Source organism: Eufriesea mexicana, unplaced genomic scaffold (genome assembly GCF_001483705.2).
Source record: "Eufriesea mexicana isolate 0111107269 unplaced genomic scaffold, ASM148370v2 scaffold1844, whole genome shotgun sequence".
In the NCBI taxonomy this organism is placed as follows: Eukaryota; Metazoa; Arthropoda; class Insecta; order Hymenoptera; family Apidae; genus Eufriesea; species Eufriesea mexicana.
The window spans coordinates 233,105-250,640 of NW_016909945.1; the positions used below are offsets into that span (position 1 = coordinate 233,105).

Genomic DNA, 17,536 nt, shown 5'->3' on the forward strand with positions numbered 1-17,536 from the left:
AGAATTTAAGTAAAATTTAGTAAAATTTAAATTTATTACTTTTTTCACTTGCCAAATCGATTAACTCTTCCAGTAACATAAAAATGGTAACATTACCAACGATTACCTTTTGGCTATTTTTTCTTATAAATTTTATATACCGTTAGACGAAAGTTACATTTGTATTTACGCATTCTACGATATTTATTTCGATTTAAATTATAAAGGGAATTTTGAAAAACAATATACATTATTTCATTGCATTTTTCCACTTTTTGTTTTATGGAGTTAATCAATTTGCGCAGTGAACGGCTCATATAAATCTCATAAACGTATCCAACGAATACAATTTCTTTGCATGAGAAAATTCTTAAAAACTTCCTTCCCTTCTCTAACAATTATATACTAGTTATCAAACATTCTGGGTCAAAACGACCCATTTCCATATCCAACAGGATTAACCCAATAAACCCCGTCGTCCCTTATCCCGCCCAAAGTCGGTAACAGCATTTTGCAAGAAAATATTGTTATACTTTTTACCCGCAAAGTAATTATTCACCTTTATCTTCTTATAAAGTACGAGAAACTTGCAAGACAAAATATAAATACCGTCTATACGAGGAGCATCCTTCTCCAAGCTTTCCATCACGTTTCATGAAATAGGTCACGAGGATTTTAAAGCCACGGACTCGAGGGACGCAGACTGGCTGATCGTCAGATGCGCGGAGGGATTTGACGGCGGTTTGCCCTTAACTAATTACGAACTGGAGGTCTATAGCGAGGAGAACGTTTATCCCGTCGATACCATCTACCTGAACCACACAGAGAGATTCAGCTTGTCCGGGCCGGTTTTTGTGGTTCCTGGTCTGGAGCCCGGTCGTAAATACAGGCTTCATCTCTACGCTGTCAACGCGAAGGGCCGCAGCGATCCTGTAGTCCTTGAACCGGTCACGCTCAAAGCAGTCGCCATGTTCACCACCGGTGAGTTCTCCGAATGTCTATCTCTCCCACCCATGCCGAAAATGTTAACCGTGTGAATGTCACGAGTCTTTTTCGTTCCCCGATTGGCAACTGCCAAACGGATCGGTAGCTCTGGTCTCATTCCGTGCCATAAAATGTCAAGAAACGCACTGTGCATCTGCTTTCCGTCTATATCCGCCCCGGAACATTCGATATTACTTCAATTTTGTCCTAATTTTCCTATGTCCTCTGCCTATATCCGTTGGGGAACATCAAACGTTCCTTCAATTTTGGCCTAATTTTCCTATGTTCTCTGTCTATATCCGTTGGGGAATATCAAACCTTACTTCAATTTTGGCTTAATCTTCCTATGACTAAACGGTAACCACGAAGACACTCATCTACAATAATCGAGTGTACAATAACTGTCGTCAACACAGCTTATAGCGTTGACAGTTCTTGACACAGGATAGGAGAAGTGCTATCGCGCCGTTTGGTATTTAAAATGGTTGACCCCTTGGCCTACGATTTAATATTCGATGATGCGTGCCATAATCAGCAACAAAGTTGGTCACACCTAGAACCTTTTCAAGTGTGACACTGATCTGAGACACAAAGGCATGGGCGAAAATTAACCACGAGCTTGACACGTGTTGTTTACGTTGGGTCCTATCTAGAGATCATGGTTTTTAATAAGTTTAGCCCGATTTCTATATCACGAATCTTACACGATACTGTAGGCCCAGGATTAATGGTGTACTACATAGAGCTCAGAAGGTGGTGTTGGAACCCGGATTTCTATATACAATATGGGTTCTAGCAACAAGGCTACGTCAAAAGAATACAAGTCGGCAGAGAGGAAGAAACTGGCATTTCGCAAATTTTGTAGAGGCTTATATAATGTTAGTTTTTAATGGGGTGAAGATGAACATTGGCACTTAGTGAAAGTAGGAATGAGTCAGTTGTCTTTGGACTCTGAAATTGATCTGCGCTAATTAGCTAGGACCTTCTAGTGACTAAAGGCCAACGAATCGTTAGTTATCCGACAATGGCTTCTGATGGGAAAGCGAGAATGGGGAAATTATAGTGTCTGTTTGGCCTGAATCATCGATGAATAGCGACTGTATTGGTATTAGAGGTCTCTTCTGAGCTCTGCATAGCACTGTGAGTCCCTGATCAGTTTATGGAATAACAGATCCACCTTCTCTAACTGCTTTAACTAGTTATTAACATAGAGCACACGAATATTTATAAATTTTTTAAATTAGGATCACTGAGTCCCGATTCCAAAAAGGAAATGATAGAGAGTGCATAGTGTGATAGAACATCGACATAGTCCAGGAGTGTAAAGCAATATAAGCTTGATTGGTCATAAAGTAGCAGATCTACCAGAGATATAACCCAAGAATTTTTATTATTGGATAAAAGTACCTACAATTTGTAAATGATCCAGGATTATCGGATCTAATAATAAAGAACTAAATGTAGATATAGATAAGAGTGTCGATGTGGCTTATCCAACTACTCTGTCAGCATATGTTACCAACTTAGTGTCACGTAAATAGATCATGCCATGTTTTTAACGTGGATCATTTTGACACTGGCATCAGATTGTTCTTACATTTCTAATTTAACATTTGAACCTTCTCAGACTAACAGTGAGTTGTTCCTAGGTAAAAATTGGATCGGTCTACATCAAAATTAAATTTTTTTTAGAACAACTTCAACTTTTTATAACAATGTTAGGTGCTTTCGAGGTCCGGGATTAGATTCTTCGTGTCACTCTTAGCTCAACGATTGCTCCATCTCATGACACATAGGAAGTCGTCGTTGACCGAAATTAGCTCGTTCTTACATCGAAGTTAGGTCACTTTCGGGTGAACTTTAAATCCTCCCTCTGGATAGAAATGGACACCAATATCTTCTACGTTTTTTAACAGTTAACACATTAGTATATTTGGATAAAAATATTTAAATAACGAAAACAACTCGCAATAAACTATTTTAAACCAAATAATCGATTGACACTTTCTAGACAATTCTTCTCTCTCTCTCACTCTTATTAACCCTGTTTCCTCTTTGACGATTCTCACATAACTGTTTTACACTGGCACATATTATATTTATATCATAGCAAATGAGCTTCACTTATTCAACCTCGTTCGCATTCACACATATAGGACCAACACTTACATTTAATTCAGTAATGCACGGTATGCAGCGACATGATTTTCGTTCGTTGGAAGACCATGCAAGTTTGTGTTGTACACGTGTCTTTGATTAGTGGAACTGACAGTGATATTAATGTGTAGTTTGATGTCTAATGAAGCTAGTTGCACTGCTAGGGAAACGTCTAGGGGATTTCTTCTGAAAAACCAGGCTTATACTTCAGAGCTTTGAAATCCTTAATTGACCGATGCAGTTCAAACGTAATGAACTTTCATTGACTGCAGTAGATGAATAGCATGATCAGTATATCACTCGACTCCTGATACGACCTGGCTAGTTCAGATTACTATAACTTACACGAGAAGCTGATGTATTAGAAACTTATATTGAAGCGAAAAATAAAGAAGGTGCTGGAAGATCGAGCATTGAAAAGAAAAATTGCTGTATATTGTAGGATACCAAAAGAAATCGCGAATCGGCTATTGCCAACAAAAATAAATTATAAATCGATCGATATCTTCTACAAGCAAATTGAAAAGTTATTCTATTGGGTTGGTGTTAAGCCTTGGAATGTCGTGCCGGTATTTCGTTCGGCCCTTTGTTTAGAATAGACCCAGAAGACAGTTAGGGTCTTCTGACAGCCAGATTCTAATTGCTGTTTTAGTTCGAGTTCCGTGTCCTTTCTATCTTCATTTTCAATGCATTTTCAAACAATTCTTTATTTCCCTCGGGTCACCGGACACGAGGCATTCTTTAGCCACTAATGTTAGAAAGCAGGCAACAGCACTTGGGATTTGGCTGACAATAGGCCTGCAAAGAAAGGGACCAGGCCATGTGCGATGTCGCGACTTTCGGAGCCATAAAGTAACGGGTCCTTCAGGAAGGGTCACGAATGTGCGGGTGACCCACCAGCAACCCCCTTTGAGGGAGAGGCTTCCTCCACCGGCAGACCTGGTCGCGGAAGACGGTCCTCCCTTCTTTGGGGGCATCTGATTCGCGGACCGAGGGCCCACCCTCGGTCCTGTCAACCACCAATGGGAAAACCGATTTCCCTTTGGAAACACGTTCTTCAAGAAATTTAGTTCGTCATTAATCGTCGCCAATTGAGGACGATCTCAAAGAAATTTCGGTTTGCATCAGTAAATAATATTATGCTTGTTTAGTTATTCTTTTGTCCATGTTAGAATATTTTTCTTTTGAGATGTGGTAGTCGATACATTTAGGTTGCTATTTCGTGAAATTCCGTGTAATTTCGTTTAGAATTGTCAGTTCACGGTCAGTCTTATCATGGAGTGCAAAAATATGCATTTTCGACACATTTTACTTTTTTATTTTCATAAAGGCAAGAATGCGGCTGAGGTTCACAAAGAGATATCAGAAGTTTATGATGTTGATTGTTTAACAGAACGCACGTGTCAGAATTAGTTTAAAAAATTTCGTTCTGAAGATTTTTCACTGTAAGGTACCCACAACGTTCTGGTCGATCTGAGATTTACGCACTTGGTTAAGTTTTTTGCAGTTAAGGACCAGAAATTCTATGAGCGCAGGATCACGAAGCTACCAGAAAGATGGCAAAAGGTCATCGAATAGAATGGATGATATTTGACCGATTAAAATTTTATTTACTGTATAGGAACAATTGAGTTTTATTGCACACTAAAAAACCGAAAGTACTTTCTTGCCAACCCAATATATAACAAAATTAAGTTGAGTGGCTCCCCTACGGGGAGGTGAAGCGTAGGTTAAGAAAAGCATAAAAGCAGGTCCTTGACGACCAAAACAGGGTCCATAGAAATCGGTTGTGACCAGCACAAGCGTGAGTCGCTTGGTGTTGGAAAGAGAGTTTTAAAAGAGTGCGTCTTTGTGTGTTTTCGTTATCTTGGTGTTCTTTCCAAAATCAGTTTACGAGTTTTGAGTTTGTGTTATCGTGTTCTTGTTCCTTCGTCAATTTTCGGTGTCTCAAGACCAGTTCCGCCATCCTACAATATAGATATAGTATTACGTGCTTCACGGATTCACAGGATTCTTTTCGAAATGAAAATTCGTGAAAATAAAGTATTAAAAATATTCTCGTACTTGAACATGCATGTTCTCCAATTAATTCGAATAATCGAGTTCCTACGGTAGCTGCCTCCAAACACGTTCAATCATCTCGATCAATCTCCACATGTGCATCCACCTAATTACTTGACCCAGTGAATTTCAATCTTTTCCACTTCATCGCACATATAAAATAATTATCAACCCTTTGCACTCGAAAGCTTTTTGCTAACTGAATATAGATCTTAACCACCGTTACCTCTCTAGAGTGAAGGGACGCTAGAAAATATGTCCTACACATCGATGATATAAAATAAAATAAAAATAACAGTATTTTTGACCGAATTTAAATTTACAAAAAAAAATTGTAACGATAATTATCTATTTATTTTTCATACTTCCAATTCAAGAATCTGATAAGGAAGAGACGAAGACTCCAAATAAATGGTTACACGTACAGGGTGTCCCATTTGAAATTTCCACTCGATCATTTTCGAAGCTGTAGTTTTAGTATATCTTATAGGAATCACAAATTTTGGTTAACAAGGAGCATCAACAAACCTGCAAAGTTTCAACTAAATCAATGACCTAAAACAATGACTTGCACTCTCCTTGTGAATGCATTTGTTTCCGAAATTTCAAGGAGTCCTTGATTTTTTTAATCCTCTGCATCTGTATACTTCCTAAATGTACAGAGTAAGTGCCTTTGATCAACGATAAATTTAGAATTTTTCCTCCTTATTTATGTAAAGAAATTAGCTCACCACGATATTAGTCGAAAATGTCAATATAATTGAACTTTTCAGCCAAATTCTATTGAATTGCAATGGCTACAACAAACCAATAGAATTTTCCATTGACCTATAATATTTTGATCTTCGTAGGTCAGAGAAATTGATGACCATAGCCTGCGAGACAGGGTAAGTTACACTAGAAATATTTCTGCAAAACCAATTATAATTTAGGAAATAATAAAATAGGAAACTTCAGATGGGACACCCTGTACGTCGAATATTCGAAAGATCCTTTTCAACCAGCACTGTGCTTGAAAATCACTGACCGACTTTCGGCCAGATAGCCATTAAACCGAAAAATATTGCAGTGCCGGAAAATTCGTTTCATCGTCGCGAATGGCGTCCTCCCAAAGGGACCACCCATCGCGATTGCATTGAAGAGCTTATGGTAATCGTAAACACGAACGAGGCCCTTTGGCAGGGGTGCGCGCGTGCGCGACATTCGTTACGTGTCTCAATTAGCCGGAATTGTATCACGGGTTCAACGTGCCGTGACGTCGCGACGCAGGGCGTCTTGTCGGGCCGTGCGTCCTTGGAGCGCAATTATACGCGTATCCGCGATAATTTCGAGCTCTCTTTCCGCTTTTCCCGTTCCGTACGACACGTTTCTTCGTATCCTCCTCTTCCCTCGGAGGCTGAATTAAAATCCCATAAAGAGCTAGTCCCTTTCCTCGCTGCTGTCTCATTCCAGGCGCATTTATCGCCTTTAATTTCCATCCTCATGGTTTATTCATGCCGGCCCGTGGACGATCTCCTCTGTGTGCATGTGTGCGTGTGTGTGTCGCAGTATACGCGTGGCTGTGGGTACGTGTCGCTATATGTGTGCGTTTGCAAGTGTACATGAGACGGTTGAAGCGTTAGACTGGCTAGGTGTGCACACTCTCGAGTGTGCACGTGTGTACGTGGCCAGGCACGTTCGCAACACGAGCTCATCTTGGATCTGGGCTGTATACGTTCTACTGATAATGCGCACCCGACCTGGACCGCCTCCAACCCTGTCTCCAACCATCGTGAACCCCTTCGAAACCGTTTCAACCGGTTTCGCCGAGTCCCTGTCATTTCCTGCTAACGCGTCCCGGTAAGGACCACGTGGATAGAGGTTTTATAAATGCGGATGATTGCGTCCTGAACGAAATGGATTCGTTCCGTGTCGCTAGGTCGAGGGCTATTCTGCTTCGAGTGCGGCCTTCTTCTGATTTGTTTATTATGTTTTGGGATTCGTACGAGATAATTGCTCCACGCAAAGTTCGTGGTGAATAGCGTCAGATTAACGATGGAGGAGTGTTTAGATCGAGTTTTTGAAATTGAAGAATAAAGAAGCTAGGATTTATAGGGCTTTAGGATTCGCGTGACGAGGGTATGTGAGAATTTTTGGGGGACAGTGTCAGATTGGCGATGGAAGAGTGTGTAAGTCGAGTTCCTGAGTCTAGAGGAGAGAAGAGGCTGATGCACAGTGTAGTGGCTAAGATTCCGTCACTACGCCTATGCCAGATGGCTGGATAAGCTAAGGTGGAGTATTTATCAGTCTTTTCCTCACTAACATACCAACACTCACTGCAGGCTAACAGGTATTGGCTATCGTCAATGTCATTCCGAGGATTAGCCTGGGGTCTGACAGTTAGTTTGCAAGCCAGCAGTTAGTTTCACTCCTTAATTTATGACCCCTTCAGTCACCAAGACTTTGCCTCATGATAGTGTTCCCTGTGTAAATCCTTTCTTGCTCGGTTGGCCTTTTCCGTCCTTTTCCCCATCCTCGATAGCCTTCAAAACACACGTTGAATGCTATGACGGGGGTCACCGGTGACCGGTACTCAATTTGACGGTGGAGTCAATTGACATTTAAACAAATGTCAATATTTAGAAATTTGTATTATTAGCATCGTTAATTCAGTGGTGACCCCGTCGCAATTACCATGTCAAAGATGGTTTTACATTGCAACTTATCTATTGTAGATAATATTTCAACATTATATGCATCGCATAATAGAAAATTCATCATGGCGCCATGAGCAATACTTGTAAAACTAGCATGGAATTCAACGTGTTTAAAAGCACTAAGAACAGAGGGCCGAGTCAGTTCGACTTTGACCTATCATGCTGTAATTGCTGGAGTGTTTAGGCGAAGAAATGCAAGACTTTTGGTGGAGACCGTCAGATTGGTGATGGAGGAGTGTTTGGATCCAGTGCTTAATATTAGAGGACAAGGAGAAGGAGTTAGGTTGTATATACAGCGAAAGAAACTGAGAAATGCAGAACGAGTTTGAGGATAGCTCTGACTGTCTATTAAATTTTGGGATTTGTTCAGTGAAGATGAAGCATAGCTTATGCAGAGAATGTCAGATGGGTGATAGAGCAGTGTCCGGATTGAGCTCTTGAGATTAAAGCACGAGGAAGCTAGGTTCTACATGGAGCAAAAGAAAGCAAAAGATGGATGGAGAGGTTAGAGTACAGCATTGTTCCAGTGTTTTTATCACACCTTGTCGGTTGTATAGAGATGATAGAGTTTCTGTGGAGAGAGAGGAGAGTCTCTGGTGGAGAGTGTCAGATGAGTGATAGAAGAGTGCTTAAGATCAGGAAATGGGGGGTCTAGGTTTTATGTAGACCAAAAGGAATAGGGACATGGATGAACAGGTTGGCAATTCGTTTATTATATTTTGCGATTTGCATAATGTAGGAATGGTGGGTAAGCAACAGAGTAAGCAGTGATGTAAGTATGACTCACGTAATTATTACGTAACTACGACTGATTTTAAAACACACATTGACTCTTCCACGTCCTTGGACTCTTATTTAAACCTTGCACTCTGTTTTCTTTTATATTCATGTTCTCTTTCTCAATCGGTGAGTCATGTATCCTAAACACTCGGACCAATTCCTAGGCTTCCACTCTTCACTTGCATTCGGCTGCCATAAGCATCCCTTACATTCGATCAAACACTCTTGACATTCTTTCAGGGCCGTACCTATTCCTTTCCTACAATAATGGGAATGTGATAGAGATTCACGTAGTGAGAAAAGGAATCTTCGTGAAGAACATTCATATTTCTACTTCATACTAAACTGTCTTTGACTCTTCCTTTTCACCTCTTCAGAGACACTATAGCAAAGATCCCCACAGGCACATAGTCATGAGACTGCATTCACGAGGTAGTTAAGAGTCCTTGCAGAGTCGTGAGAGGATTGTAATGGAATCGTTAGGGTATATTGAATTAGTGTGTACCAATTCGAGAGTGTCCAGTTCACTTGGCCTTGTCTTCTGATTATGCAATCATTTTCAGATATAAATTGGATCTCAAGACAGGTGTCGCTGTAGGATTTTTCCTCGCTAGAATTCGCGTTATCCGAATACCTGATTATCTAAATATTGTCATTTGAACGTTCTATTATCCAGATGCCGTATGTATGCATGCATGCATGCATGTATGTATGTACATAATCTGGTTTACATTTAATAGCGGAGCCATTTACATGGCATTCTAATGTCGCCCAGACGGAAACGCGTTATGCTAACTAGAACAACTAAATACGAAATAATGAAGGAGTTTGAGGATAGTGGAAGTAATATGGTATTCGGGCACCCTATGGTATACAGGGGGATAGAGGGATTAAAAAGTTATTGTGGGAGTACGTGGTCACGAATGTTAGGTGTATCAACCCTCTATACATACACTTTATACACATACAACCCTCTATACTGTATATGTGACTTGAAAATTGCAAACTTTATATAGTGTATGCTTATATTGTTAGATTTTCATTTGACATGCTTGTTTCTAACACGTATTGTATTTTATTGGTGTAATATTGAATTAGGCTAACATTTTTAAGTAATATCTGTTTCTGATTAAAAATCCACTAATTATTATTTTTTTTGAAATTTTTTATTTTAGAATTCTTCTTTATATTCGTTTATTTTGTAGGTAACTATATAAATATAATAAGGATTTATTGAAAATATATAACAAAATCAGTAGAAAGATTAATTAGATTCTATATTTCATTTGGTGTTTTTACTGTTTTCTATTGTTATTATGTATGTGCATGTTCTTTATTATACTATATTACTGTATATTCTGTATATGTGTTACATCATATTACTATGCAATGTATAGATACAAGTTGAATTTATCGATCTATGAACTTCGAATCGTAAATGACTGAGTCGTACTACTTTAATTCAAATATCTCATCAAAATTATTGGAAAATACTGAAATAAATAAAATTCCTTCTCCTATCTGCTTTTACAAATAACATAGCTTTTTGCAGTGCCTGTATGTTTAATAGATGCATGTACATATCTGCGGTAAAAACAAGAATCTAAAGTAGAATAGCACACGTCGAGTACGACCATTCTTTATGCTTACGTTTTTTGTTCATAATAATGAATTTTATCACCGCGAAAGCGTATAAATTTTAAAAGATACGAAATATCATTCACGAGACACATATTCAAGTATTGCAGAAATTCGCAAAAAAGAAGAAAAAAGAAAATAAAAAGGATTGCAGTAGATAGAGAAACCGATTTTTCTTATTTTAATTTCCTATTTTTTAATCTTTTAATATTATTTATATAACTAATATTAATTTTAATATTAATATTAAATATCAAATACAATTATTAATTTTAATATTAAATATTAAATAATATTAAAATTAATTTAATATTAGGAATTTATACTCCAACTATTTTCAAGAAGCATTTTACATTTTACATCATGTATATATGTAGAAATTATATAGTAATTCTATATACAGCCTATAAAAAGAATTTGCATATTATCCTTTTCGTCTTGGCATCCATTAAGACCAGACTTTTATTATATTAAACCTTTTAACGTCTAAAAACATTTTAACCTAATTACAAGGAGGCTGACCTGGAGAAAATGGAGCACAGAATTTAATTACAAGACAGTCTCATTGCAGGATATATATATCTGAACAGATAAATACATCCTGTAATCACTATAAATTCTTAAATTTTAATAACAAACTCATTGCGAGGTGTTCAAGTTCCATAAACGATAATCATTTCAAATTTTTCCTTCTAATAACAATTCTCTTCTTAGCCAAAATTTATAGTTATTCAAAATTAAGTCAACAACCCAAAATATTTAATATATTCGAATTGAACGAATAATTAAATAAAAAGAGGTATTCAAAGCAGCTTACATGTTGCAGAATTTATTTATCTTCATCTTTCACCTATCTCGAGATCAAAATTTATATTTCCAATTTTTAAATTTACAATTTACATTATCTCAATAACTAGTTAAAAATAGTAAAGCAAAACATGAAAACACTCCAAATATCGTTAACAAAAATTAAAAAATTATGAATTTAGGAGAATACAATTTTTCTAACAATTTCTGAAGCAATAAAATTAATTACCAATATATAGACGTATGTACCCAATACAATAAATACAAAGACAAGTAAAGCAATGTGCAACGACATCTGTAAGGTGAAGCTTCACAAAAATGTGAATTTAGCAAGACACGATTCTAACAATTTCTAAAGTAATAAAATTAATTACCAATATATAAACGTATGTCAATACAATAAATACAAATACAAGTAAAAGCAATCTGCAACGACATCTGGTAGGTCAAACCAGAATTATCTGCCCCTAATAGTGCAATTCTTTGAATCCAATTTTCTCAAAAACCAAGCCCTATACGAAAAAGCTTCGTTCCACATTTTCGACTTACTTTTCCACCCAGAATCACATCCCGTCCTCCCCAGTCATCAATTATCGTCCACTTCCTTCTACATACGAACCTGCGTGGTCTTGCCTTCCATGGACCGTCCCCTTTCTTCGCTAATTTCGTTCAAAGTTAAACCGGTGCATTAGGAAGTATTTACTCTGATTACAAATTGCCTGTAAACGTTAGCCGTACACAAATCGAATTATCCGTTGTATATGTTTGCCCCGGACTAGATACGTACACATCCGTGCAGGTGCACGCAGGGGGCGTGTACATTCGAAACGCTAGCTGGCTAACGAACCAAAGCGCTTTCTGAATGCCAAAGAGCCTGGCCATCGCCGTCGTTGGTCCGGTTTCCTCTTTCCTTCTTAATCTTCGCTACCGGAAGGAAGTTCTTTACGTTTCCCACGTGATCCGATAAATAAGGGAAGAGGAGAGTCTCGTTTGCCGGACACGTCTCAGACGTTGTCGTCGATACCGGTCCTCGTTTCGACAAAGACACCCACTTCACTCGTTTCACTTCCACGGCAAGTCTCTGCCACGTCATTTTATCCCCTACCTTTCCTTTTTCAAAAATATTTTTCCAACCTTTTCTTTATTGTATTTCTATAAGATTTTACGTTTTTTAACAAAAGATATTACTCTCATTTCACTGATTTTGATGATATTTGATATACACGTGTTTAACTCTGCTCCCCGCCCGGGGAGATGCCCGATTTGGCGTATTACTCTTGGGCCACTTCAGGTCTGGCATGGATATGAGATCCAACCGAAGCTGACATGAGTTTGGATAGTAAACTGTGAGAAGCTATCGCTTATCCAGTTATCCAACCTCCGCAAGGGCGATGGGGATAAAACACCCACACACCGCCCTATGGAGGGGTTGGGATACGCCCAACCAGCGCGAACCGAAAGTGCCAAGAACACAATCGGTCCTGCCAATTTGTCTAACTGGGATGCTAGCCCCAGTCGACTCCCTTGGTGTTGGGACGGGACCTTTCTAAATCCCTACTGCCTCAGGAGGACAGCACCCGAGCTGTACGATGCGCAACTCTCACGCCGGGCTTCGAGAGACCTTGCCTGCGATGTAGGCTCCAACCACTGCCACCACGAGGCCAACTCAGCGACCTACGGGCGGACTGCCATAAGACAGTCGGCCCAGGGCTAAATCGGTCTCCCGTGGTACCGGTGATCACGGGCGTACCGGTCGTCCCGTTCGTGGCGAACCACTACCGTTCTGAGGCTGCTAGCCCACCTCGACGTAGGTGCACGTCAGCTAGGCACCGTGGGGTTGCCAGTCCCATACTACGGCCGACCAAGGTCGACCGTAGAGCACACAGCTGACAGGGGAAAAAAGACATTTTGGGCGGCAGTTGCCATTTCCGTACTCAGGCAGGACCATAAACTGAGTTAAGCCAGGAGGGAAACAGCGCCTCAGTGAAAACGCATACTATTGCAGATAGAACTATCCTAGAAACCTAGCGTACAGGACGCTCTTTAATTTACAAAATCAGTCTACGAGTTTTGAGTTTGCGTTATCGTGTTCTTGTTCTTTCGTCAATTTTCGGTGTCTCAACACCAGTTTGTGATTCATACCTCAGTTCACGCGTCACTCATCCTCACACACATGCACTCATGCTTCTATGCGTGATATTTGGATCACATTCAGTGGGATATCACCGATTTACAGTTGATGCTTTTGGTTTCCTTTTACAGTATTAAATAAAAATTCACCTTCTCGGTAAATCTGGCAATAGTGTCCATATAGCTGTGCATTTAGCAGTGCAATTAATTAGGGGATTATCTGAATTAATTAGGGGAAAAATTTATTGGGATCATCGATCGATATCTTTTCATTTTCGTTCGCTTATTTTACCCAATTTTCTTGGTGATATTCGCTACACGAACGTTGCTGTGGATGTTAACAGTATAATTACATTTAGGTAGATATAACCTAGGGTATATGTATAGAAATTGTTACATAAATAAAGCAGTGCATTTTAATTTATGGTTCGTATAATGTTTCATAAATGGAGCATAATTCCAGTGTTTTAAAAGCTTTCAGGGGAGTTGTTAAATTTTTGCAGCGTTATATTTCGCGAAAATTTGGACAATTTCGAAAATTATTTTCCGAATCAATGTTCAAGCGGAGAAGTTACGAGTGAAAGAGCTTTTGATTAATTTCAAGCACTCTTCTTTTTGTACGAATTTGTTTGTACATTCGAACGCGAAACGAGTATCGTGGTTTTAACGTCGTTTCGTTAATAATTTTACGGAAAATAATTAAGTGGGCGAGGCAGCTCACCTGTGCATTCGTTGCATTTATTGCTTTATATTTGCTGAAAATGGCACGATATTCTCCAAAAAAATTTCACCCCTTGTTCCATATGATTTCATATTTCTCTTTAATCGATTCTCGACATTTCAAACAAGAAGAAAAAAAAAAAGAAAAAAATACGTGCAAAGTTACAAACTGTTGAAACTCGAAATTCTTTCCCGACGTTTCCAGAAAGCCATTCCGGCGCCACAATTATCAAAACTGAAATAACAGTTCAACTTCAGTTGAGAAACTCGAAGGAAAGATTTAACGAGCAAACAACTTTAAATTGTCCACGCAGAACAAATTCACGCGTGAAACTTAATTCGCCATTATTCCCCAGCTACCGCGAACACAAACAAGATAACGACCAATTCCAAATTAAAAAAAAAAGAAAAAAAAGAAATAAAGCTTCGTGTCGTTCCAGTTCCAAGCCACGAACTCTTCGTTCGCGCGGCTAATTAAATCGTCGGGGCTCCATTACAAAATTCAGCGAGGCCGATCGAACGAGTCTTAATTACATTTCTAATTGCGCGAACGTAGCCGCGCGAAGCGAGATGAAATTTCGGTACTGGCCGGCGTTCAATAACGAAATTCAATTATCCCGCGACCTATCCGCGAATTTAAAATCCACGTCGATACCACCACCTACGCGACGATAGGCCGCGGGAAGAACCCCGAGAAAGAGCCCGGCCGATATCCACGCTGTCCACGTTTAACAATCGTCAGCAATTTTAAAAGCCTCGTTAGCAGCCCTGACATAACGACTGCAATGTCCAACTCGTGGGCCAGGCCACGTCGAAGCCCCCTAACGATCGCCTTTTACGTGAGTCACGTCTCCTTCTGTCCCCAGATCGCGGAACATCCGACTACAGCCTGCTGGTCGCCTGTTTCGCCGGTGGGATAACAGCCGTGTGCATCCTGATAGTGGGCATCACGCTCACCCTGTACCGCCGTAGCCATCCCATGCAGCCCGTCAAGACTCACACCGAAGTGGTGCAATATGGCGGCAAGGAGGACAGAGCGACGGTGGCGCCAACCTGCAAGGAGACCCGAGACGACGCGAAGGGAGAAATGGCGAACGATATGACCGACGACGACCCGGACGTGATCCCCAGCAAGATGGACAAGAGGCCAGACATATTCGAGCCCAAGTACGAGATCGTGAGTTTGAACAGGACGAAAGATATCGGTCACTTGGAGGAGCTGGATTATCCGTCGCCCTCGTCCGTGTTGCACACGAAGGATTCGTGGATTTATCCGAACGGCTTCGTGAAGAAAGTGGAGAAGAGCTTGAGCCCGCTGAGACCGAGCACGCTCCTGGTGCACCGCAGTCACGACATCTACACGAGGAGTTCGCGAGTGCAAGAGAGCTGTATATAGACGGTGCAGATGGCTCTGCCGTCGATCGTGGCGCCACTGGTCAGTCCAATGGCCGCGACGCGGTTTCTCGTGCTCGCTGGTCAGGATTGGGTCTGAGTGTGTCAGACTTGGGTCTGACGCTCGTGTGATTAACGTTTGGATCCTGGTTGTTAGAGATAGCTCGTGCGATGATCGAGTAAAATGTATTTGAGAAAGAGGTAGGTACTGGAGATGAAATAAATTTGGGGAATTTCAAATTGGAAGTATTCGAAGTGCGAGATTTGACGTGGAATTTTGGATACAATTGTAGGATAAGGGGATGAGACAGGGTATGTCTTTAGCTAAGTAGATTTTACTCGAACAGTGACGGATCTAGACTTCACGAGGCCCGTAGCTTTACACACTTTTGGGACCCTATATTGAAACCTTTATTATACTCACACTTGTTATGTGAACATTCCGTTCAATCTAAAAATATTTTAAACCTCATAAATGTGCAAGGAACCTAACACGAAAGTATGATATTGCAAAATCCATCATACGTTTGATTTAATTTAATTTAAGACGGAAGTTCTGTTTCTTTCTAATGTTAATATTATTCTCATTTTTTGTTTTAAGTATTACATAAGAATTCTCTTATTTGAACACTTTCTTCTCCCAATCAGTTCACGCGACATAAGTACAAAATAAGTAAAAAATTGAAGAAAAAGGCAGAGAATGCATATTCCTTATTGGGAAATAGAATTTGTTTAAATATTAAAGTACAGTTTCTATGAAATAATGTGTATTTCTATAGCGACGCGAGGGTGCCAGTTTTACAAGGCCCGAGGTCTCCACCGCCTACACCTACATCCGTCACTGTGCCCAAGTCTTCACCTACGATGTAAACTATTCTACGTAACACTGCTCCATATCTGCTCATCTTTCTTTCCGATGCCAAACGAGAGTACAAACTTCAGGTTATAAATAATCGAATTCTCATCGTCTAGCCTTGTTTCCCCACTGTCGGACCTGAGTATCAAAAAGTCGCGTTCTGACAGACCTTGCTCCCTCCCCTTAACCTTCAATTCGGTTCTCCCGTGCAAGATCGAAGGAACGGGTACAGCTGACTGTCCTATCGCGAGGCTGCGATTGTCTCATGCGAAATGCGTCAAGCATGCTGACGATCGTTTGTAAATAGACAATAAGTATCGTTAAGATTCCCTCCTGAACTGTCGAGGTACTTGCTCTTATTTTTCACCTAGGCTTAAGCTAACCGTAAACGTAAATGTAAAGAGGAGAAGGATGACACGATAAAGAGGAGCGTCTCGTTTATCACGGCGTTTGTACATAGACAATAAATTTTCTTCCTTGGATGTTCGTCTCCCAGTCGAAAGCTTCCCGTACTCCCGATCTCATCGTCGGTACCGTGGTTTCGTGTTGAACGTTGTTTCGTGTGAGTACTTGATGTATCGTGTGAGAATGAGCGCGTTCCAGTGGCGAACGCGTTAACGCTTGGGCCAATCAACTGGCCAAACCTTTTAACGGACATGTAAACGTTTGTATATATGAATAATAAACATCGTTGTTTAATAACTTGCAACTGAGTCTGCTGCTTTATCAACAGCGTATCGCTGATGGTGTCAGGGCAGGGATGAAACGTAGGTAAGTAACGGCTCCTCGGTGGTTCGGTTAATTGCTGAACTCTGATAGAGTTGGAATATGGAATGTAAGTGGCTTTCGATGAAATTGGATTTATTCCCGCTTTTTTATTGCTGGCTCGAAACTTTGATTCTTGAGCCTGGGTAGGTAGATCGAGTTGGGAATAAGCTAACTTTTTCTAGGAATATTATTTATGGATATAATTAAATTTTTCATTCCTTTATGGGATGTTGACTTCGACAATTTTTTGATCCTTGGATGAGTATCTTAATCTTCTGTTTTGTTAAAAAGTTTAGATTAGTTAAGGCTTTTGTTAGAACTAGTTTTGTTAAGGCTAGACTAGTGTTCAGGCATTTAAAGCTAACTTTTTATGGGAACATCATGTATTGGTGTTATTAAATTTTTCTTTCCTTTATGGGACCATGATTTAAAAAATTTTTGGATCTTTTGAAGAATATTTTAATCTTTTGTTTCGTTAAGGCTGGTTAAGATTAGTTAATGCTTTTATTAGGACTAGTTTTGTTAAGACTAGACTAGTGTTCAGGCATTTAAAGTTAACTTTTTATGG

At 39.8% G+C, this 17,536-nt stretch overlaps 1 protein-coding gene across 1 annotated transcript in view; it reads left to right on the top strand.

The window, feature by feature from the left end:
• Positions 1 to 15,348, top strand: part of LOC108549245 (hemicentin-2) — a 115,651-nt gene extending 100,303 nt beyond the window's left edge. Inside the window, exons 8-9 of the mRNA XM_017902540.1 lie at positions 643 to 960; positions 14,819 to 15,348. Coding sequence (XP_017758029.1) covers positions 643 to 960; positions 14,819 to 15,348 — 848 coding nt within the window. The remainder of the gene's footprint in view (positions 1 to 642; positions 961 to 14,818) is intronic.
• The last annotated feature ends 2,188 nt before the right edge of the window (positions 15,349 to 17,536 follow it).